At 38.8% G+C, this 25,622-nt stretch overlaps 1 protein-coding gene across 1 annotated transcript in view; it reads left to right on the top strand.

Moving 5' to 3' along the window:
- LOC121387793 overlaps window positions 1-25,622 on the top strand; it is an 85,680-nt gene that overhangs the window by 10,956 nt on the left and 49,102 nt on the right. The window contains exons 5-11 of the mRNA XM_041519003.1: window positions 10,576-10,621; window positions 15,123-15,193; window positions 16,679-16,769; window positions 17,489-17,562; window positions 20,911-20,963; window positions 22,122-22,238; window positions 23,173-23,248. Of these exons, the coding sequence (XP_041374937.1) occupies window positions 10,576-10,621; window positions 15,123-15,193; window positions 16,679-16,769; window positions 17,489-17,562; window positions 20,911-20,963; window positions 22,122-22,238; window positions 23,173-23,248 (528 nt within the window). The remainder of the gene's footprint in view (window positions 1-10,575; window positions 10,622-15,122; window positions 15,194-16,678; window positions 16,770-17,488; window positions 17,563-20,910; window positions 20,964-22,121; window positions 22,239-23,172; window positions 23,249-25,622) is intronic.

Raw genomic sequence — 25,622 nt, 5'->3', positions numbered from 1 at the left:
TAATTACACATTTAATCAGACCCAAGATTAACCATAACACAAGGAGGAACCACTCTACTCCTGCAATAATTACACATTTAATCAGACCCAAGATTAACCATAACACAAGGAACCACTCTACTCCTGCTATAATTACACATTTAATCAGACCCAAGATTAACCATAACACAAGGAACCACTCTACTCCTGCAATAATTACACATTTAATCAGACCCAAGATTAACCATAACACAAGGAACCACTGTACTCCTGCAATAATTACACATTTAATCAGACCCAAGATTAACCATAACACAAGGAACCACTCTACTCCTGCAATAATTACACATTTAATCAGACCCAAGATTAACCATAACACAAGGAACCACTGTACTCCTGCAATAATTACACATTTAATCAGACCCAAGATTAACCATAACACAAGGAACCACTACTCCTGCAATAATTACACATTTAATCAGACCCAAGATTAACCATAACACAAGGAACCACTGTACTCCTGCAATAATTACACATTTAATCAGACCCAAGATTAACCATAACACAAGGAACCACTCTACTCCTGCAATAATTACACATTTAATCAGACCCAAGATTAACCATAACACAAGGAACCACTCTGCTCCTGCAATAATTACACATTTAATCAGACCCAAGATTAACCATAACACAAGGAACCACTCTGCTCCTGCAATAATTACACATTTAATCAGACCCAAGATTAACCATAACACAAGGAACCACTGTACTCCTGCAATAATTACACATTTAATCAGACCCAAGATTAACCATAACACAAGGAACCACTCTACTCCTGCAATAATTACACATTTAATCAGACCCAAGATTGACCATAACACAAGGAACCACTGTACTCCTGCAATAATTACACATTTAATCAGACCCAAGATTGACCATAACACAAGGAACCACTCTACTCCTGCAATAATTACACATTTAATCAGACCCAAGATTAACCATAACACAAGGAACCACTTTACTCCTGTGATAATTATTTCTTTATTAACCAGACTGAGATTATTAGTAGTAACCTAAAGAAAAAGCAGATTGCTGGAGTAATTGGTTTTTAATTTTTTAAATTATTTAAAAATTTATTAATATATATTTGTTTAATCCCGCTAGCCCTTTTCCTTTCTCTCCTTTGACTTCCATCTCATTTCTTTCCGATCTGGCCACTCCTATCTTTCAACTTCATTCACTGTCTACCTCCACATCCCAGTCCAACTGTAACAGGTGCCTGTCTCTTGTGGCTATCTGTGCTACACACCTTCCATTTCCCATCAGCTGGAGTAATGTTTAGCAATCCACAAATGATGACTTTGCTTATATATTTTTTTCACTAAAACCACCATATTCAGTCCTTGGCTTTTGAAAAACCATGGCGAGTGAAAAATTGCATACCTCAAAATGCTAAGGTGAGTGAAAAATTGCACTTAACAAAATGCTTAGGCGAGTGAAAACCAAGCATTATTAATTTTTGAAGTAATTGGTACATGTAAATGTAGAAACATATTGCAAAAATGAACCAATAAACCAATAATGTTTTCTTCTAATTTTATATTGTTTGGTTCATTACTGTTGTCTGACTTCTTTTTCCTTCCAGGAATGAAGTTATTCAAACAAAAATTTCAGGTACAGTGCTATAGAAATATAATTATGATTATACTGATGCACACAATTTGATTTTTTAAATTACAATATGTACTATTCAGATAATTTGATGCACACAATTATAGATACCTTTTCGACATCACACCATGAAAGAAATGGTGGCCACTGCCTTGTGGACAGGTGTGGGTTAAAACAAAGGCTAAGGGAGAAAAACCCCAACAGAAAAATCTGGCAAGATGGATACCGTCAGCTAAGTGAAAGCAGTCCATTTAGGAGAAGGAACACTTCAACTTCAAAACCTCTGCTGCCTTTCGGCATACTTCTTGGCTGAAGAAAGGCTAAGGGAAGGCAACCCTGACAAAAAACCAACCACCGAAGATGGAACTAGTTTGCCTGTATGGCGTGGGACCCAGAAATGGAAAAAGAGCAGGTACGCATCATACAGTTAATGAAAATGCTCCAAAATATATATCGAGATGGAGCTGCTTCTATGGATCTTCACCAGGTAGGAGCAGCGCCGGATCCCAAGCCTCAAAGGGGGCCACATTCTACTACTGACGGAGACTCTGCACATGGGAGAGCCAGCATAAGGCAGAGCATCTGGCCACAAAGATTCCACTGACACATTACGAATTATGCAATGGAATGCTGAGGGCATATACAAAAAGAAAGTAGAATTAACAAACTTTCTACGGGAGAACAAAATAGACATCTTGTGTGCCCAAGATCCGCATTTGAACAAAGAAAACTGTTTCTTTATGAGAGGATATGAAACCTTTCATCTAGACAGAGAAGGACACAAGGGCGGACTAATCACCCTGGTGCACAACATCATTGTGGCTACTGAAATAACAAGCAACCTGGATGAGTCTGAACACATGACCATAAAGATCTACACCGACAAAACAATGAGCATCCACAAACTTCTACTGCCCTAACACCAAGGAATTAAACCTAAGCACCATCCTAATCTCTAGGATCATCTAGTGGTCGGAGACTTTAACAGCCATTCACCAAGCTGGGGATACCAAAAAATTGACAGCAGAGGAGAAGATGCTGAAGAGTAGATGATCGAAAATAATCTCATCTTAATCAACAATCATGACGATGAACCCAGTTACTATTCAAGAAGCTGGAGAAGTACAAGCATACCAGACCTTGCAATGGCAACAGAAAACATCTAAAGGAAAGTAAAGAGAGAAGTAACCAAACAGCTCGGAGGAAGTTATCACCATCACTCTGACCCTAAAACAAATGCCCATTCCAGACAACAAACAAATCAGCAAGCTGGAACTGCAAGAAAGCAGACTGGGACCTCTATACAAGACTTACTGAGCAAAACCTCTCCATGCCCTTTTTAAACAACGATGTCAGACAGAATGCCAAACAATTCACAGAAACGCTTCTTACTGCAGCGCGCAGATCCATACCAAGAGGCAGAAGACATAATTACCAACCATTCTGGAGTAAACACTTGAAAGAACTCCACCACACTGCAAGTGAGACTCGTGAGAAGATGGAAAATAACTCCACAGACTGCAACATCACAGAGAACAACAAAGTTCAAGCTATCTTCAAGAAGGAGAAACTCAAGCATATCCGAGAAAGATGGTAGGAAAAGACCAAATCACTAAATCTCGATAAAGACTCAACAAAACTCTGGAAACTCACAAAATCACTGAATGAGGAGAATGATATCACACACAGAGGATGCACTGTAATAGAGGAAAATGGGAAAACATATACAGGAAAACATGCTGCAAATGTACTGGCTGCAGGAAGAACCAGACTGCAGGAAGAACCAGACTGCTACAACTGTTCAATCAGTCTTGGGAACAATCAGTCTTCCCTGAAGAATGGAAAGAAGCAGAAATAATACCAATCCTGAAGAAAAACAAACCCAAAAACAACAAAATCAGCTATATTGAAGTTGCATAGAAAAAAAACAGGATATCGAGGATGCCTTCCAAGAGAAAGAAAAAGTACTTGCCACCTTCTTTGACTTGACAAAGGCATTCGACAAAGTCTGGAAGGAAGGATTACTTCTCAAACTCACAAGAATGGGAATCTAGGGAAACATGTACAATTGGATACAAAATGTCCTGACCAGAAGACATGCAAGAGTCAGGCTAGATGGTAACAAAAGCAAACTGGTTCACTTGCAAGAAGGTGTTCCACAAGGATGAGTAATATCCCCATCACTATTTATTATCTTTATCAATGACTTACCAAAGCAACTATCTCCATTTATCCACCGGGCACTCCATGCAGATGACCTAGCCATCTGGACCCGAGCAGAATACACTACAACTGTAGCCATTTGTATACAAGCAGCAACCAACGAAGTTAACAAATGGGCCAAAAACTGTCGAGTTGAGATCAACTCTCTTCTCACTCTCCACCAAGCCTGAAAAGTACAAAATAACCTTAGAAGATACCTGCCTACCACAGAACGATACCCTGACTTATCTGGGAATCAAATTTGACAAGCGCCTTACATGGGTACCTCACATTGAGAACACACAGAAAAAAAGCACTTCTCAAATTAAGGATTCTGAAGAAACTTGCAGTGACCACCTGGGGAGCAGACATCAAAACCCTTAAACAAGTATACAATGGTAATGTATGCCCTGTTATGGAATATGGATGATCCACCTTTGCAACTGCAGCCAAAACAAACACACAACATCTAGAAAAAATCCCTAATATGGGTCTCTGTATCATCACTAGAGGAATGCGAAGCACACCAATCACTGCCATGGAATCAATGTCTGGTCTGCACAGCCTACATGAGAGAAGAAAAGAAAAGGTAGTTATACAGGCAGAGAAATACAAGAGACTAGAAACGCACCCAATGAACCAGAAAATACAAGATCCAAATATCAACAGACTCAAGCGCAGTAGATTCAAACACCTATTAAAACATCTTTCAACTGAAAATCAAGACATCATCTCCCACAACCCAGAAGAATGGGAAATCCCGACTCCATACACTAGAGATGAAGACGAAAACCAAGACATCACTGTCTGCCAGAACATCCCTAGCATTGAAATAAAAGTGCACCAATCAGTTGAGGCACAGAAAGCACTGAAACTTGAACACCTAAGTACTCACTATCCAACAGAGTACTGGATTCATGTCTACGCAGACGGAGCATCACAAGGTGTGGTCCGAAATGGAGGGGCTGGTGCATACATCTAATATCCAGTCGGAACAACTAAGTCACTATCAGCCCCAACAGGCCAGCTGTCAACAAACTACAGATCTGAGCAACAAGCAGCCACCCAAGCAATGTCTCGTCTCATAAAACAAGCCATATCAAACACTAACATCGTCTTCCTCATCGACTGCAAATCAGTACTTCAATCAGTCCAAAATGAGTCCCAAGTTAATGCCACCAGTAATTGCAAACACCAGCTCAGCATCATATCCAGAACCAATAACGCTGTACTTCAATGGATTCCAGTACACTGTGGAATCACAGGAAACAAGTCTGCAGATAAACTATCCAAACAAGCATCTGAATGTCAACAACATCGCCACAGAGTGTCACTTCCAGAAGGGAAGTTCAACACAGCCTGGAAAACAAGGACAGGAAGTACTTATCCAAGTGACCCCATCATACACCTAAACCAGGGCTTCTAGAAATTTTATAAAATCCACTAGCCATAGGATCAGTGATTTTGAATATTTACTAGCAACAATTAAAAATTCACTAGCCCTACTTTACTTTAAGTTAATACAATTTTACTAATAGTAATAATGTCACCTAAAGAGGGAGATAGAACTTAGAAACACTAAGATTGGCAGATGGGGGTGGGGGCAGGATATTCATATTTACAAAATATACTTAAATGCAACATTAGACAACTTTTTTTTCACTAGCCGTCAGGCATGGGAATGGTAGTTGTTTACTAGCCCAACACTGAATACCACTAGCCATGGGAGTGGGGCTACCATAATCTAGAAGCCCTGCCTAAACCGACGAGAACAAACAATGATATCCAGACTGAGGACAGGGCACTGCCTTCTTGGTGCACCTCTCTATAAACTCAAAGTGGTAACAACACCTCAATGCCACTGTAACACTGAACCCCAAACTCCAGAGCATGTACTGTAAAGATGTCCAACATATGACAGTATCAGAGAACACATCTGGCAACAACCCAGAACAATCAGAGAAAAACTTTGGGGCAAAAGAGATGACTTGCTGCTGACTGTGGAGTTCATGGAGGCAGTAAAACTCACGATTTGAATTCAAGGAGCATAAAGAAACTGAACATAGAAGAAGAAGTTACCTTTTCAGAGTTAGATGGTTTGATGAACATGCAGCTAAACGTGTAGGAATCAACTTGTCATGAATTTCATTTTTGTATACAACGAACATGAATTGGATAGTTGGGGTGGAAACAACCCACTGGTTCTGAGGAGGTGATTTAATTAAAACTACGACCCAAGCATCTCAGGTGTGCACTACTGACTGAATTAGATCCCTTATATTATTATAATTTTTTTTAAAACAACTCGTAGACTGACAATTAGTTCAATTGATAGTGTTGGTTGGGGCATTGACATTCACATGGCATTTTTAATTCAACAATTACGCAACCAGTGGCCGTCCCTCAACATTTTGTAGCATGTCATTTGATCTACCACTACCCACTACAAATGGCTCTGACATCTATGTCAAGTCAGCGTTATGTTATTGATATAGAACAGTCCCAATGTTGTTGATAAAAAATATACAATGTGGGATGCCATAATAAAGATAATCTAAAAAAAACCTTAGTTTCAGACAACATCACAAATGCGAAACAAGTTATCAAGTAGACCAGCGTGTGCGTGCAGCCAGAGTTTAAAAATTAAAAATAATCTGACCCTGATAGCTCTGATTGGTCAGTATACACATAGTACGTTCCAGTCACATGGTCTGTGACTTTCTAACAAACGTAATGAAACAAACAAAAATTAAATAGTCGGCTATGATTACTGTTACTATATTTTGTACATATATACATATACTCTTCAAAAGAAGAAACGCAAAACCACATTGTCGTAACATTTGGAGAATTGATTTAATTATTGAATGGTGAGTCCGATAATTACCAAATGTTGCAGGATTGTTCACAATTCACTCTAGTCCATTGTGAGTAGGTGATAGGACACACCACCAAGGTCAAGGTCATCTGGAGTCAATACCGGGTGTGGCCTCCGCGTGTGTTGACAACTGCCTGGCACCGCCTGCCCATTGAAGCAACCAGAGTACGGATGACGTCCCGGGGGATGGTGGCCCACTCGGCCTGCAAGGCTGCTGCCAGCTCGGGCAGGGTCTGGGGCTGTGGTTGTCGCTGTCGGAGGCGTCGGTCCAACTCGTCCCATAGATGCTCAATTGGGTTCAAATCCGGTGATATCGATGGCCAAGGAAGGACATTAATGTTGTTGTTCTGTAGGAAAGCCGTTGTGAGACGTGCTGTGTGAGACCTGGCGTTGTCATGTTGGAACACTGCGTTGGCGTTGGCCATAACTGGAACGATGTGTGGCCGGAGGATCTGGTCAATGTAGCCCTGTGCATTCAGGTTGCCCTGCACGTGGACCAGGTCAGTTCTGCCAGTGTGTGAGATGGCTGCCCACACCATGACACTACCCCCGCCGAATCTGTCCACTTCCTGCACGCAGTTTGCCGCATAACGTTCACCACGATGCCTATACACGCGACATCTTCCATCATGACGTCGGAGCAGAAATCGGGACTCGTCACTGAACCACACCTGTCTCCATCGCAGTTGAGGCCATTGTCGATGAATCTGGCACCACTGCAGTCGGAGTCGACGGTGTTGTGGTGTTAAGATGACACCTCGAACTGGACGTCTGGCACGAATTCCTACCTCACGTAGGCGGTTCCGTACGGTCTGGTCGGATATCCTGCGCAAACCTGGTATTGCTGCGGCTGTGGAGGTGGCAGTAGTCAATCGTTCCCGAAGGTGGCGTACCCGGATGTAGCGGTCCTGCCCGGGGGTAGTGACCCGTGGTCGACCGGATCTAGGGAGGTCACGTGTTGATCCATGTTGCTGGTAACGGTCCCACAGTCTGGAGATGGTGCTTGGGGACACATGGAATGCCCTGGCAACGGCCGTTCTGGATTCGCCTGCGTCTAGTCGGCCGATGGCATTGTTTCTCTGCGGTTCACTGAGACGTGGCATGTCCTGGATTGTCAACTGTCGGCCAGATACAGAGGCCAGGCAAGCGAACACCCTGCACTTTTATACTGTCGGTGTTCATGTTGCACGTGCAGACAACGCACGTGCAGTGGTGACATGGTTTGCACGTGGCTGCGTTTTTACGAATATTCACATTTTGGAACTTTATTGTACAGTAGCTGCGTTTTATCGAATGTAACCGTGGGAATGTGTTTGGGACATGCAATGACCTTATATTCACAAAGCATGAACCCGTAGGAAACATAAAATCGGAGTTATAACCCATTTGTACCCTTTTGCGTTTCTTTTTTTGAAGAGTATATATAAATAACAGATGCACATTCATTAATCTCTGGCTGAAATACAAATATTTAAATGAAGTTTTTTTTTTTTTAATTTTAAAGAAAAAAAATAGAAAAATAATAGACATAAAAAAGGACTTTTTTGTAAATGAGACCTAGGTCTATTCCTACACACCTATTATCATTTCTTTTCCTTCTTTTTATTATTCGGTCTACTTTTGAATTTTTATTGTCTAAATTTCATGTTTTTTAAAGAAAGTAGAAAGTTAAACACTTTTCATTTTTAGGACCTCACATAAGCTTTGTTGGCTAACAGTTATGAACTAATTGAGACAATTTTACCGACTTCAGTGATTTCATTTGTGTAGGTTACAGAAGCCATTATTTAATTCAATTCCATTTTTTCTTCTCATAACTATATGAACAGTATAAATGAGTTAGCCTTATCAGTGGACTGTTTCTAATTAATAATAAATTAAATAGGCAAAGGAGTTTAAATCGGATTAGTACATCTTCAAAGAGGTCAATTAAACCAGTGTTTTCAGATTTGTAGTTCCAGTCATGTATTAAAAAGTTGCATGAATGCTATCTTTCTCATCACATTTTATTTATTTTTCTGGTATTATTAAATGGGTCTTTATATCAGCTATATAAGGTAAACAGTGGCAATCAATATACAAAATTATTTTACGTACGCTGTTTGTTTAGTGTACCATGCGTTATTTTTCACATGTCAGATTGAAATTACATGCGCTGTATGAGCGCGATTGCACTCACACACCGTAACAGACAAGGTCTGCATATTTGAATTTACCCATGGATGTTTACTCCTGCAAGACGAGCCACCAAGCTATTATGTAAAAAAAATTCTTGCATCATTATTTACATCTTTGTTCCCATTACAATTAGTGCCCCATGACTGAAAAAGACTGGCATGACTTTTCCCTGCTGCTGGTAATGGGTCAGTGTAGCAAGTTTCCTCTGTAGACTGCATCAGAATTATCATATGCTTGATATCCAGTAGCTAATAATTAATAATCCATACCTATACCCTGTCAAATAGCTGATGATTAATAAATCAATGTGCTCCAGTGTTGTCATTAAACAAAACAAACTTTAACCTATACACTGGTTTGGGGCTTCATCATGGTCATGGTCATAGGGTTTTACGTGCACATTCAGAACAAGCTGTTGTAGCGCACGCCTGTCGTGGGCGCAAGAGCCGGCCTAGGCCGGCTCCTCCGTTCATGACAGGAAAGGTGGGGGGGGGGGGGTAAGGTGGGACCTGTGCTGGCAGGTGCAAGGGAGCACCAGCAGCCCGATTGAATCGGTAGCAGGCTGGGGGGGGGGGGGAGCTTCATCATTAGCTTTATCATTTTTATACACCCGTCTATGATGGATCGTATTATGGTATGGTGTTATCCATCCATCTGTCCGTCCGTCTGTTAACTTTCTCTTGTCCGGACCATATCTTGGATAGAGATGGATACAGGACCATCAAACCTCACAAGTAGGAACAACTTGGGATGGCGGTGTGTTATGTACTATTACTAGGTCACTGTGACCTACTTTTCACGGTCTACTGCACATAACAGTAAACAGTAAACCATATCTTGCATACCAGGACCATCAAACCTCACATGTAGGAACAACTTAGGATGGCGATGTGTCGCGTACTATTACTAGGTCACTGTGACCTACTTTTCACAGTACTGCACATAACAGTAAATCCTTGTCTGACCATATCTTGCATACAGATGCATACACGACCATCAAACCTCACATGTAGGAACAACTTAGGATGGCGGTTTATCACATACTATTACTAGGTCACTGTGACCTACCTTTCATGGTCCACTGCACATAACAGTAAATCCTTGTCCAGGCCATAACTTGCATGCAGATGCATACAGGACCATCAGATCTCTCATGTAGGAACAACTTGGGATCGTGGTGTGTCACATACTATTACTAGGTCACTGTGACCTACTTTTCCTGGTCCGTTGCACATAACAGTAAATCCTTGTCCGGATCATATCTTGCATACAGATGCATACAGAACCATCAAACCTCACATGTAGGAACAGCTTGGGATGGTGGTATGTCAGATACAATTACTAGGTCACTGTGATACAAATCAATCAAATAATTTGTCTATATTCTGAACATCATAGAAAAATCTTGTTTATCACCTTCTCCAGTGAATACAGTATCATCAGTACATGTAGTTGGTCCAAAACAAACTGTTTATCCATCCCATTGCAAATATTTAACATAATTAGAATTGAATCATACTCGTAACATATTCATTAATATAGATATGGTTTTCCACCAAACTCCTGACGGGTGTATCATGTACCTCACCGGTACTCTTGTTAATATTGTTCACAATTTTAAAGTTTGGTTGATCTTTACTTCTCATTTTTTCTTTTTTTTCTCACAGATGCTGCCAACCCTGACAGAGAGGATCAAACCAGGTCTACCAATGGGTACTGGGAATTTCATTATTTTGTTCAAACAATATTTATTACAATCAGTTATTATAAAACTGAGTGCAGTATAGCTTTGATTGGACCTACATAATTACATACTGAGACAGTTAACAGTGATAGAAATAAGCAGAATTGTTTACTAGTCCACGGGACAAATATTTCTAGGATCTTAAACAAGTTTCCATTTCATATTATGTTTATGTCTTGAGTGAACTTATTTTCAGTTGTCACGAGCTTTAGCAAGTGACAATGAAATTTGTTTTATATGGTACATAAACATGATACGAAATGGTAACAAGTTTAATATCCTATTTATTACCCATAATCAATCTTAATTTATGTCATTCAACTTGTTTGGTTGATATTCCTGTATGGTTGTAGTGTGCCAATTGATGATGTCATTGTGTGATGTTAAAGTGTTACGTCCCACTTTGCATTCTAGTAGGACGTATCACTTTGATATTTACCAAGACAAGTAATAAAATCAGGTTGTCCAATCAAACATTTGATCGTCATGTAGATGGTTTTATTCAATCTAGAAATGGGGTGGGCTGCAGCTCTGGGTTGTGATGGGTCGTAGGTTTGATCGCCCTAAGTGGACTCCCTATTTGTATCCCATCCCATCCAGTTCCACTCTGTTGGTACATCAAAACACCAAACACTGTAATCTATACCAGTTCTGTATTTTCTTTTTACACATTAACCTAACCTTTCATACCAAAGCACTTCACTCTACCCATGAAGTTGGAGCAAAATATATGCCTACAGACCACAAGGAAGAAAGAAAAAGAATGAAGATATAGAGACATGGTCAGATTCTTGACATTTTGTTGGCTGTTAAGATATTGGGACTAGTATAGTCCATGGATGGAAAACAAAGTAATCCATGGGTGGAAGGTGAAAATTACTTATTAGTATGAGAGATTGGTTTAACTATTCACTGAAAGAAAAAAGATCTAACTTTTCTTCCTTCTTATAGTATTGGTTTTATTGACAAGTGTGCTACTCAGAACAAGTTACGGGTCAGTAAATATATTTCTTACGTAAGTACATTTCGCCATTGTACCATTATACTGAATGCAACAGAATTTTAACTGTTTTGACACTGAACACGATGTCTGTGACTAATAAGTGAATGCAGAAAACAACCCTTGATGTCTATATTTGTGGCGCCGATCTTCCTGATAAAATTAACAACAATAATGCGAAATTGCCCTTTTTTGTATTGAATACACGCAGCAATATCGTGTGTAGGTGGTTAATTTTTTTAAACATGAAATGAATGTGCAATTGTACGTGTGCGTAATTTTCACTAATAATCCGGTCAACACATTAGTTTGGTACAAGTTGGAAATTCATTATGCATCGTAGGAACATGACTTCACGATGGAAATTCACAAAGAAATGTTGCACAGAGGCTTAATGTTAATCAAAGTGTTAGTGGGTCAATTATGGCAGCATTTTCAAACCACTAATTTGCTTCAAACACATGCCTGTTCTGACCGACCAAGATCAACCACAAATTGCCAGGTACATTGTAAATATGGCCCTACGACAACATACTGCTATGGCAAGAAGTTTAAGAGACAGTCTTCTAAAGGCTACTGGCACGTAAGTGTCAGATCAGACTATTCGTAACCACCAACATGTACGTCAACAAAACTTGCGCAGTCAACGTCAAGCAGTTCGACCTTCCCTCCTGCTACACCATCAAGTCGCTCGTCTTGACTGATGTGGACGTCATCATCGCTGGACACGCCAACAGTAGAACAGAGTTCTTGTTACTGATGAGTCGATTCGCACTACAGTTCAACGATGCTAGGATAAGAGTTTATTGCCGACCTGGTGAAAGGTTTTTTGACGTCAGCATTCGACAACGTGATAGGTATGGAAGTGGTAGCATTTTGGTATGAGGAGGGATTTCTTTCAGGAATCCCCTTTACATTGTGAATGGAAATCTCACTGGTGTTCGGTACAGAGATGAAATTCTACATCCTTTAGTCATCCTTGCACTACAAACCATAGGTCCAAACTCGGTGCTGCAGGATGACAATGTGCGGCCACACAGAGCTAGGGTGGCAACAGATTTCTTACAACAACAAGGAGTTATACGGATGGATTAGCCAGCATATTTCCCTGACTTGGCACCAATAGAGTTTGCTTGGGATGAGTTGGGAAGAAGAGTCTGTGACAATTATGGCCCCACTGACAATCTCCAAGAATTGGTACAGAACTTCCAAAGAGAATGGTAGGCAATCCCACAGGCTTTCTTCCAGCGATTGGTCAATAGCATGCGACGTCGTTGTGCTGAATGTCTTAATGCAAGAGGTGGTTATACTCACTACTAAACTCAATCTCACTTGGGCGAGTTTTGTTTTTCAATATGTTCACTGTTAATGAAGGTTATCAAATTGACCACCATATTGTTAACACATTTTATTTAAGATCCATTCACATCAATATGTTTTGTAATTAAAGAAATCATTATACAACATTTATATACAGTAATGTAAAATTTCGGCCCAATAAACTATTAACCCTTAACTTGTTTTGAGTAGTATAATAGAACATTATTTTGCTATTGTAAAATTTCTTATTAGTTCCCTACTGGTCCATTGGGCTATTTCTCGCTCAGCCAGTGCACCACAACTGGTATAACAAAGGCCATGGTATGTGCTATCCTGTCTATGTGATGGTGCATATAAAAGATCCCTTGCTGCTAATCGAAAAGAGTAGGCCATAAAGTGGCGATAGCAGGTTTACTCCCTCAATATCTGTGTGGTCCGTAACCATATGTCCGATGCCATATAACCGTAAATAAAATGTGTTGAGTGTGTCGTTAAATAAAACAGTTTTCCGGATGTTGTTTTTTACAATGCCTTGAGGTATGATCTAAAATTTTGTCTATAGCTTTATTATATACTGTTAAAGGGGAGGGGGACAATTAAGGCATTTGGCCTGGTATGTATATTCAATGGTATATAATGCACATTATTGCTTAATATCAACAAGTATAATCGTATAGTTAATTAATAAAACGGTTAAATGTGACGGCTATTATATATAACGGGCGCAGCCATTTTGTACCATCCCAGTGAATACGCCCTCTGGCGAGCTGGTGGTTATGTAATACCTAACGTGTCACATCAGGAATTAGTCTTGGAACTGAAGAAACAAAACATACCTGATTTTTGCGAATGCATCACAATGTTCTGTAATAATAGCCATCCCAGTAAGCCAGCAACAATTATATATTGTTTTTCAATACCAAATAAACCACCATTGTCAAAGTGTTGAAATAACTGTATTATGTTTTGAACATAAATTAATCCACGTACTGAAATAATAATCGGAGTGTTTTCTTGGTTAATTGGTCTTTTCTTTCTGTGGCCTGTACCTGTGGTTCCTGATTGGCAGGTGTATATTTAGACGGTCCCCAGACACTGTGTCTAGACACAAAAAAGACGTGCCTCTTTTATTAAGATCACAGGGTGTTGTGTGGTAACCGCACGGATACCCCTCCATTTGTAATGGGCATTATCAGCCATCCTGCTTTATTACTGTAAGTAATTATATAAAACCCTTGATTAAGTAGACTTTCCCATCTAAAATCACAAAACTGACTAATTACGTCGTCCCAAAGAAAAGAAAAGTATCACTTGGGTATCGTGAGTGGTCGGTTTTGGCTCGAACATACCCTATCTTTGGATTTTGTAAAAAAGAAAATACTATAACTCCATTTCGTTCTATTGATACAAATTGAAATATATTTAGTTAAATAGTTTATTATACTATCAAATCATTTATGTTGTTTTACAAGTCAGGTTGATGAAAGCGAAGTGCCTTGTCGTAAATTAGAGTGTTTGTTTACACTGTGCATAGAGCAGATGGACGGAGCTGATGTCATTTCGCCCCAAGCTATACCACCGGTCGTCACAAAAACGGAAAAAAATGGCTGCCCCCAGTTAGCAGGAATAATCATGTGGAATAATCATGTTTTTTTATTAACTCTAAAATTACGTGTTTTTCATTTGTTAAAGTGTCAGTATGTGTTGGTGGTCCGGCTATGCATCTTTCCAATAAATAAGGCTCATATTTGAGTTGACCCTACCTTTAAGGTCAAGTTTTGACTTTCATGATGATTTATCCATTTTTGACAGAGTTGTGACTCTTGAACTTAGGAGATAAAAAAAGATTGTTTTCCAGAATTTATTTTTTCAATGCCTGAAGATATTAAATTAAAATTTTGTATTTAGATTTATCATGTACTGTTACAGATCAAGTTTGACTTTCATGACGATTTACCCATTTTTCACATAATTATGGTTTATGAATTTAGCAGATAATAAAAATTTGTTGGGCCCAGTGGGGGACATGTATTGCTTTTGCAGTACTCTCAGAATACTTGTTAATTATATGTTCATTACTTTAAACAACAGCCTATTTTAAATGTGTATATTTATGAATCTAAAATATCTTCTTCTTTTTTTCTTTTCAGTTCGAAAGAATTTCAACTGTTTCAACCTAGTATGTCAGAAAACGATACGTGCCTTGATAATTCTGATGAAGGTATCTTTCACTTTATTGACATATTTCTCACTGTTAGTATGAATAGGCAACATTGATTTATTGTGAAACACATTTTTATATGTACTGCACAATACAAAATTTACTTTGCAATCACTATATGACCAGAGTAAATTGTAATAAAACCCAAAAACCTCTACAGATTGTGTCCCTAGATGAAAATATTTTCTCCAAAATCAGTGGAGTTAATTTGTGTAACCATGATGGAGGAAATGTTTTTGGAGATTTGCAATAAATATATGGAAAACACCTAGTGAATTTTACTTAAATAATTAACATATGATGGGATCTTGTTGTGACATTAAAAAAAAAACCTCATACATTTCATTTCCTAGTGAATCAAGATTGCAGTAACATCAGAAAATGGATGACATACATTGTGGGTGTGACAATTTTTTTTTAATGCCTATGGAATATTTCAACATGATAAATAAAATTAATTTTTATTACCACCAATAGAAAAATAAATGCTGATATAAATGATACAAATCCTAGATCAAGTCAATATTTATTTAATTATTCAACATATGTAAATTGATTATTACATGAAGAGAATCGATTTTAAGTATCCAACAATCATTTCTTTGATGGAAAAATAATCAGATAACCCATTTCATTTTACATGACTTGTTCGACCAGCCAGTGCATTGTGACAGGTATACCAAAAGACGTGGTCGGATAGTGCATATGAAAGATCCCTTGCTACTAATGGAAACAAATGTAGTGGGTTTCCTCTCAAAGACTGTCAAAATTGTCAGAATGTTTGACTTCCAATAGCTGATGATGAATAAATAAATGTACTCGAGTGGTGTCGTTAAACAAAACAGATGAGAGAGAGAGAGACCTATTATAATAAAAAATTTCTCATAAATGTAATGCAAAAACAAAAAATAGGTTATGGAAAATGATTGTTGGTACATTTTTCAAAGGCCAGGTCCCTTGCTTATAAAACTTTTAGTCTACTCTCTAGTCTGTAATAACATCCGAGACTTTAGCTTCATGGCAGCACATACAAATTGCATGTGACATTATTTGAGTTTAGCCAGGAAAAGTCACAGTAACTGGCTACATATCAAGAATTTTCAAAGATTCCTGGCTTTTTCGTCCTATGGTATCTTTATTCCTGTTGTAAACAAAAGTTTGTTTAAAGTTTGTTTGGTTTAAAGACACCACCAGAGCACATTGATTTATCAATCATCAGGTATTGGATTTGGTAGGAAACCTACAGTTTTCCATTAGTAGCAAGGGATCTTTTATATGCACCATCCCACAGACAGGATAGCACATACCATGGCCTTTGATATACTAGTCGTAGTGCACTGACTGGAACGAGAAATAGCCCAGTGGTCCCACCGAAGAGGATCGCTCCCAAACTGACCGTGCATCAAGCGAGCGCTTTACCACTGGGCTACATCCCGCCCCTTTAATACAACAGTTCCTAATCATGTATAATATGTTTAATTACAGAACGGCTGGTTTCTACACCGGGCAAGTACATAGGATCACTTCATTTCTCTGGAGAACCTCTGCTTGTTCCTGAAAGTGTTGAGGAAAGCTTGTAAGTTTGTGTCTTCCTATTGGCCTCTGTAGTTCACATTATCAGGTTTCTTCTCTGAAAGCTCCAAGATGGTGATCGTACATGTGCTTCAGGTGATGTGAACATTTAAAATAAGTTAGTCATAGTAATCAGCTTGGCAAAACTGACAATAATTGTTATTGACTCGATCTGTGGCACTAACAACCACCGGTAGCAGGGGTTTATAACAGATGGTTACAGGTGCCTCTTAATGCCAGAAATAATCACTGATCACACTAAAAGCTAATGGAAAATGTCAGGTGTGGTTCAGATGACCACAGTAAACTAGTACCTGTTGTGGGTGGGTGGGGGGGGGGGGGGGGTGGTGCAAGGCTCAAAGTTAACTATAACATTGACAGCAATTGCTGTGATTGTCAGGAGCGTCACTGATGGTTGGATAAAAATTACTTTTGTTGGTAAAGCCCCTCAACCATAGCAAAATGAACATCTGGTGTACATTATCTGCCAGACTTGTTACCTTTCAATCATGATTAGCTGCTGCAAAATTAACGTTTTAAAAAATTGCCTTAGGTTCAGAATTGCTATTGGTGGGCTATTTTACCCATGTTTTAGGTTTTTTTAATTTGTGGAGAGAGACAAATTCTTAAGTTTGAGCCTTGGTGTGTGTTTGCAAGAAATAGAACCTCTTAGACTGTTTTTTAAGTGTAAGATACATCATTCCTTTGATGTTTTGTTTTTAGAAATGAACTATCTGCCTCTCCAGGAGTGTATCCAGTTATTATACCCAGCTCACCCACCCAGGTCAGGGAAGAAGGTAACCTATTAGTGATGCATATCTTCAGTTAGGGATTGGGGAGGGATGTAGCTCACCCTCCCAGGTCAGGGAAGAAGGTAACCTATTAGTGATGCATATCTTCAGTTAGGGATTGGGGAGGGGTGTAAATCACCCACCCAGGTCAGGGAAGAAGGTAACCTATTAGTGATGCATATCTTCAGTTAGGGATTAGGGAGGGGTGTAGCTCACCCACCCAGGTCAGGGAAGAAGGTAACCTATTATTGATGCATATCTTCAGTTAGGGATTGGGGAGGGGTGTAGCTCACCTGCCCAGGTCAGTGAAGAAGGTAACCTATTAGTGATGCATATCTTCAGTTAGGGATTGGGGAGGGGTGTAGCTCACCCACCCAGGTCAGGGAAGAAGGTAACCTATTAGTGATGCATATCTTCAGTTAGGGATTGGGTAGGGGTGTAGCTCACCTGCCCAGATCAGGGAAGAAGGTAACCTATTAGTGATGCATATCTTCAGTCCATGACAACAGTGCTTTTGGCCAGATGTTATGGGTTCTGATGGGCCCATCCACGGTCCGGTTCGCCACGGGTAACCGCTCACCACGGTCTTCTGCTGGTCATAATGATAAAGTGCTTCCGGCCAGATGTTCCGGGTTCCGACGGGACCATCCACAGTCCGGTTTTCCATGGGTAGCCACTTTACATGGTCTTCCACCGATCATTTTACTACAGTCTATTGCGGATTATGAACCCACTGACATTCACTGTTGTTACCGCCAGCGTTTATGTCTGATGCTGAGAAGATTGTCTTTGCTGCTGATTGCCGTGGATATCAGCCATTTGGTGTTTGCGTTGTTTCACATCTACATATATAGGGAATATAGCGTAGTGGGCCGCTCTGCCATCGGTGGCTCTTGACTGTTTAACAGGATCACTGCTCCGATGTCCCGGTTTCTTCGTCACTGCACTACTCATGAAGTGCCATTGCAAGCTGTTGTTAACTGTTCCTGATGACTCCATCCTTCAGTTCTTGCCACGTCTTCGTTGGATTGTCTGTTGCAACCATTACCAAGTCGTCAGTCATTTGAGCCCTGCTGCGTATGGACCTGGGACTAGTACAGGTTCCCTCAATCAGGTGAGACGAGGTTTAGTCTGCGGTATTCACAGTCCTAGCAGAACCTATGACATTCAACTTATGACAACGCCAGTTGGGTCAGTCTGGCTGCTTATGTGTTTCCTCCACCAGTACTGCTCCCGCGAGCACTTCAGCTGGGTCTCAGTCTCCCTGTCAACTTGCGATCCAGTCTTCTATGGTGGCAGCACCGGTCGAATGTCTTAGACAAAGTCTCTTTGCGGCCATTCCAGGCAACTCATCATCGGTTTGTCGATGCGTCTGTAGAAGGTTGGGGAGCCCATCTCAGCGACCAGACTACGTCAAAGCTGTGGTCTCCAGAAGAAATCGGTCTTCACATCAACCTGCTAGAGTTGTTGGCTGTTTACAATGCAGTCCAGCATTGGCGTCAGACGTTGATTGGGGCATCTCTCATGATGGCCACAAACAGTATTACCATGGCGGCTTACATCAATTGCCAGGGCGGAACACACTCAGCAGGCTACTTCAACTGAAGTATCTCCTTTCCGAGCTAGTTGACAGGATTCCTCTGCACCTTCGTACTCGACAGATTCCAAGGGTATCCATTGTGCTCGTAGACTCCCTGTCTTGTCCGTCGGCATCTCAGTCAACGGAATGGATGCTACCTTCCGAGGTCTTTCGATGGATGTGCGACAGCCTGTGGACACCAGACATCGACCTCTTTGTGACTAGTTTCAACCACCAGTTGCTTGTCTACATGTCTCCTGTACATGTTGTGTACCAGATCCAGACGTCGTAAATCTCGATGCATTGGCCATCAGCTGGGATCAGATGGACGCTTATGTGTTTCCACCACCATTCTTTACTTCCCAGAGTGCTGCAGAGATTCCAACAGTTTCACTGTCGGCTCCTGCTAATCGTGCCGATGTGGCCAATGAAAGTGTGGTTTCCAGATCTCATCAGGCTCACAGATCCAAATCCTCTTCCTCTGCCAGATTGGGATCATCTGTTACTGTATCCCACATCGAGGTTACACCATCCACAACCGCGCTTGTTCCAACTGCATGCGTGGATGTTTTCTCCAAGGGTTTGAAGAAGAAAGGTTTTCTACCCAGACCATGGCAGCCATCTTGAAAGCTTACTGTTCGTCTACAACTGCGGCTTACAATGTTCGATGGCTGTGTTTCCACTGATGTGTGTTAGGCAGAAGATCAAACCGCAGACTATTCCATTGCAGAGACTGGCTGATTTTTTTATGTACCTTAGACCTTCTTCGAAGCTCAAGGGGTTGATCATTGCGGGCTACCTTTTTCTGTGGTTGCCACTGTCCATGATCCTGCTACAGGAATGAATTTGTCTGATATCCCTGAGACTCACGTGATGATCAAGGGATTCAAGTTTGAAGATTAAGTCCACCATTTTCGACCACCGAAATGGAACTTGAATCTAGTTCTAAGGGCCTTGTCTACAGCACCATATGAGCCAATAGCTTCGGCTTCCTTAGATGTTTTGACATGGAAGATGGTCTTCTTGCTGAGGTTTGCCACGGCTGCTCGTATTTCCTAGATCCATGCTCTAGATGTTGCTTTGGTTCGGTTTCACCAAGATCGCAGTTCCATTACCTTGGGGTTGCTTATGAACTTTGTAGCGAAGAGTCAGCTGTCAGATCAAGTGCCCCATTCGTATGGTCCAAGCCCTCTCCTCCGTTGTTGGTCCAGCGGATGTTAAGGACCCTGTCAGAACCAGCATGAGATGTGGCTTATTAACTCCAGTTCCATTGGTTTCTAGGAGCTGTACCTGCCACTGTTGATGGATGCCACCTTTCCAGTTGTTGTTACTAACATCACCTGCATTGGTCTGTGACGGGCATCCCTTGGATGGGGAATTAATATGATTACCAATAAGTTGAGGATACTATAGTCCATCCCATCCTCATACAAAAAACATTTTTTGTAAATAATTTCAGTTTGGTTTGACATAAGAAAAGTAAGTGTTTGGAAATAATAAAAAATTATATTTTTGTGTGCAGTTTAGGAAACAATCGACTCAAAAATAAATAACTAGTAGTAAATTTCATAGTATGAAAAAAAGTGTTCGCTGTGGGACAGATTATAGTATATATGTAAAGCGTATGTCACTTAAAATATCATACTTTAGATTTAAATGTTTATTTGGAATTCAGTTCACCATATTTAAGCTTCATATTTATTTAATTATTGTAGGGTGTGAAATATTCTGTATGAGACTTGTTTTTCAACTAATAATTTATATAATTATTTCAGATAGTGTTGAATCTAACGAGATTACCGTCATTAAACGACCACATGACTATCAGGTAATATTAAAAATTATTGTCCATGTAGTTCTAGATCCACAGGAAAATAGAACTAGTAAGACATGTGTGTGTCATAATGATTTCACGTGACCAACCAATGATGTAACGTTGGGAACCAACTTTATAACATAATGTGGCATCTCCAGTCTTAGCTCTGTGTATTCACTTACCAAAATTACATCATTTCATTGTCTTCTCCTAATTACGTTAGAAATGTTTTGAAATGGTCCTTGTTATTCATAAAAAATAATATTGATAATTTGGATAATAAATTGTTTTATTACACTCGCTTGTGAATTGTACTTATTTTACGAAACTCATGTCAGGATTCATGTATTATCCATGCTTTCACTTGGACAATGCAATAATCCTGACATGAGTTTCGTAAAACCAGTACCACACACAAGCTTGTATAATAATCTATTTGTTTACCACCATCTTTTTTGTGTCGTAGCTTAGAATAGGTTTTGACCTTAATTAACTGCAAATTACTTGTTATTATTCAAGAAACACTAGTTTATTTCTTCACAAATATTTATTCCCCTTTAAATATTGTTTCAACAAGTCTGAACTTGTGGTGCTTCACAATAAGTATATCAAAAACTGAGGTGTGTGATGTCCTGCCCATGTGGAAGTTTATATAAAAGATCCTTTGCTGCTTCTGGACAAATGTAGCAGGTTCCTCTGAAGCCGATAAATGTGCTTTAGTGGTGGTATTAAACAATACAAACCCAACTTCTACAGGTTTGAGTTACCAAGGATATTCATGACTTGGGATATGTTTGTCCTAATCATGTTACTGGTAAAATTTGGCCTGGTACTTATAAATCTCAAATGACGTAACACTCATACAATTTGTATGGCGTTGTCATAACATTAGTGTCTCAGACTCTGTTAGAGTCTCGGGTCTAAACTCTAAAAGTTTTATAAGCACCGGTCCAGTGAGTATAATAGATCTTTTGTTTCAGTAAATGTACCCTGTTAAGCAAATTTTACATTTACAAAAGGATGACAGATGTGTTCATTTACTAATACTACTGATCCAAATTAGAGGGTATTATTTTCAGGGTTTTTTGTTATAATAAAAGAAACCTGTTACGAAAAAATATCAGATCAAGTGCATTACTCTGAATATTTTTATTGCTGGGTTTTTTTAAGAGTGGAACAGAAGAAAGGCAGAGGCAATCATTATCTGATATAGAGACTCAAATTCAGGACTCCTTGCACCTGGCACTGTCAGACACTAACACGGGTATGATGGAGAAGGAATCACAGGTATTTGGTTTGCTGATAATATGGAGAATATGAATGGATCATTAAAAAAAAATTATGCAAAAAGAATTCATTATTTAGAAGAAAAAAAAGCAAGATATTTACTACATTTATGTTAAAACCTATTTGGTAAATTACTAATAAATTCTACTAATCATCAGCTTACATATGTACACATCCTCCAAAAATAGTATTTGCTGGAAAATGATGTGGATTTACTTGCTGCTAAGTCGTTGAATACTTGGTTGTGAAAGTGATTGAGTATGTACATAAGTGGGTAGTTAAGTGATGTTATAGTACAGAATTTACTCCTGAAAAATAAGGATCATATTTAGCTTAGTGAGGTTGGCTGAGGCGCTTCGGTCATAGGATCAACATCTCTTGGTATATAAAAAGCTGTGTTGTGTGCTGTCCTGTCTGTAGGAAAGTGTCTGTGAAACAGCCCTTGCTGCTAATGGAAAAATTAATCTGCTTCTTCCAAAGACTAGCTGTCAGAGTTTATAAAAAATTTATATCCAATAGCCAATGGTTCATTAATTAATCAATGTTATTTAAATTAAACAAAACTATTTTTTCTCTTGAAAAATAAAAATATGTTTTAAAAATCTTTCTCAAAATTTCCTTTTACAGCTGTATGAACTCTTGAATGCTATTTTGTGGAATAATTTAGACACTATACTGCTTTTTTCCTTCAGTTATTAAAACTCAAAATGAAAATGTTTCAATATGTAGCCAAATTGGATATTATTGAAATTATTTGCCTGCATTTTCATTGAAACAGTTTATTAAGATTTTCACGAATATTGCTTAAATATCTAAAACGAGAAGCTTGACATATTTTGTAATCTGTATTTTTTTAATAGAATGTGGGTTTTATATTTCATTCTCATTATTGCTCTACAATACAGTGTCTGTAAAATTTGTATTTTTAAAACAGGTTCCATCAACACAAAATGTATCACAAGACTTGGCTCTTCATCTGTCTCCGTCTCAAGGTGACTCCATGTGTCAAGGTCAGTTCAAACAAAACAACATGAGACCCTTGTAGTTTACTTTTATGACACCATATATTATACATTGTTATTAAGTGAGTAAAATCAGCAACCCAGTTCTCTTTAAATCTGCAATTGCTTTAATTTTCAACCCTTTTCTTATGTTTGATATCACCAAGCCTTTAATTTTATAAACATATGGTGGTCGACCAATCGGTAATTGGTTTCAATATCCAAGCAAGATGTTTTGAACTTTGATGCAATGTTTGGAGGAATTGTTGTCACCACATCAGTCATTTAACTTGATGCAGACATGTGAGTTCATTTATTTGTCTGCAGACAAATGTATACATCATTCCACATCATTTCTAGATTCCATATACATGCAAAGAAGGTGCACGTACACAAAGTTTGTTTTGTTTAACAACACCTCTAGAGCACTGATTTATTAATCATTGGCTATTGGATGTCAAAATACACTAACAGCAACACATTAACACACACTGACACAAATACAAAACCCCCACACACACACACACAGGTCTTGACCTTAGCGGTAATCAACAAGACATTTAAATCATCAGTGTCTGAAATTCCACCTTTCATGTGTGCGCTGTCTGCTGCCAGGAGTCGCTGTAACTGTTAATTACTCCCCTTGTCTGAACCACAGGTGACAGTTGAGCAATATGATTTAGAGAAATAAAGGAGTATATTTGCTAGTGGTAGGATTTTTTTTAACATGGCAAACTAATACAAATAATTTGATGTAATTCAGTGGCAAGATATACACGGTTCATACGGGTCATGGAAAGTCATGGAATTTTCATTTGGGTCATGGGTTATCCTTTCGTAGTCATTTATGACAATCAACAACACGGCCTGTTGTTTTGATGCCTACTTATAGCTAACACCTTGTATGATCAAGACTATTTACCGCCAGCTAAAGTCTAAATTAAACCATAACTCAATCACGGTTTATTTTCTTCTGGGCTACCTATGCAGATTGTCAGATTATTGTTTACAAAATTAATATCTCTTATTATGTTAAAGAAATGTATAAACTGACAAATGTTTTCAATGTTAAAAATATTAATCTTTCTTACAAATTATTTTTAATTAAATCTCTCTCATTGTTTACTATTGCTTTGCGCGATGACCTTACTCAAAATGACATCTGATCATGTCACATGATAGCACAAACACACATGGCGATCCTCTGTCTGGGATAACTAGCTTACTGCATTTACAAATTTATTGTCATCAATAAAAAATGCTATTGTTTTGGAATAAAGGCAAGTTTTGTTACGATTCTTCAAAATGACACCTATTGAAGATAGTTACAGCTATATTAAATATTGAAATATGCAATATCGATCTTCAGAATCGTATGATTAGCAGACAGTTCTACACATGGAAACCGTATGAAGTGTTTCAATAATATTTTGTAAGCCTTCATTACGAGATTAGACCTAAACAAATATAATAATAATAAAACAGTATTAATAGTGTGTTTCTGGAATCATATCAGACAAATTACTTTAGGTAGAATAGGTCGGATTTTTAGTTGGTGGTTGTTAGATTATTTTTTTCATATCATATTTACCCCCTCCTTTGAGGCCATCCTTAAATATATTTTGTTTTGTCCTTAAATTCCGACCAGTAGTTTCAAATGTGGGTGGGTAGGTAGGTAGGGATAATTACTATTTTATATATATATATTTATTTTTTTTGCTCCATACATATAATGCCACATTTGAGACACTTCATTCTGTCACATATTAATGTCGTAGTTTTGAATATTTCCCCCAGATTCTGTTTAATGATTTAAACTAAAAACTATATTGTTCATTAAGGGCTATCATGAATGTAGTTTTAATAAGTGTATATTCACAGTACTGAGAAGATCAATGCATATTTTTGTCAATTTTTATGGGAAAAGGTTTTATATTGAATGTGAGTCCTTTTAAAATAAGCACCTAATTTTAATGAGCAGCCTCCTTCTTTGATATACTATGATCCGGTGCCATACATTTTCAGAAAGTGGTGCATAGAATAGAATAGATGTTTTAACGACAGCCCAGCACCAAAAATACATTGGCTATTGGGTGTCATACTATGGTAAATGCAAAAGTAATGTGATGATGAAAGTTGTGCAAGATAACCCTTGAACAGAACAGTTATTCGGGATGCAAGTAATTTTAGCAGTACAGCCACATACCATTACTTCCATAAGCTCTAGTGGAGCACACACCAGTACAATGACTCGGTTTGTCATTTATAATTTCCCACCCACAGTCAGATATATTCACATTTCATAGATTTTGCTGATCATCGGCTTTCCACATCTTGGTTTTAACTTGATTGATATGCTCAGTCAAAGCAGGATCAGTAAGAA

Source organism: Gigantopelta aegis, chromosome 2 (assembly GCF_016097555.1).
Source record: "Gigantopelta aegis isolate Gae_Host chromosome 2, Gae_host_genome, whole genome shotgun sequence".
NCBI classification, from domain to species: Eukaryota; Metazoa; Mollusca; class Gastropoda; order Neomphalida; family Peltospiridae; genus Gigantopelta; species Gigantopelta aegis.
Note: the sequence above shows the minus strand (reverse complement) of the source record. Positions and strands in the feature narration are given on the sequence as shown.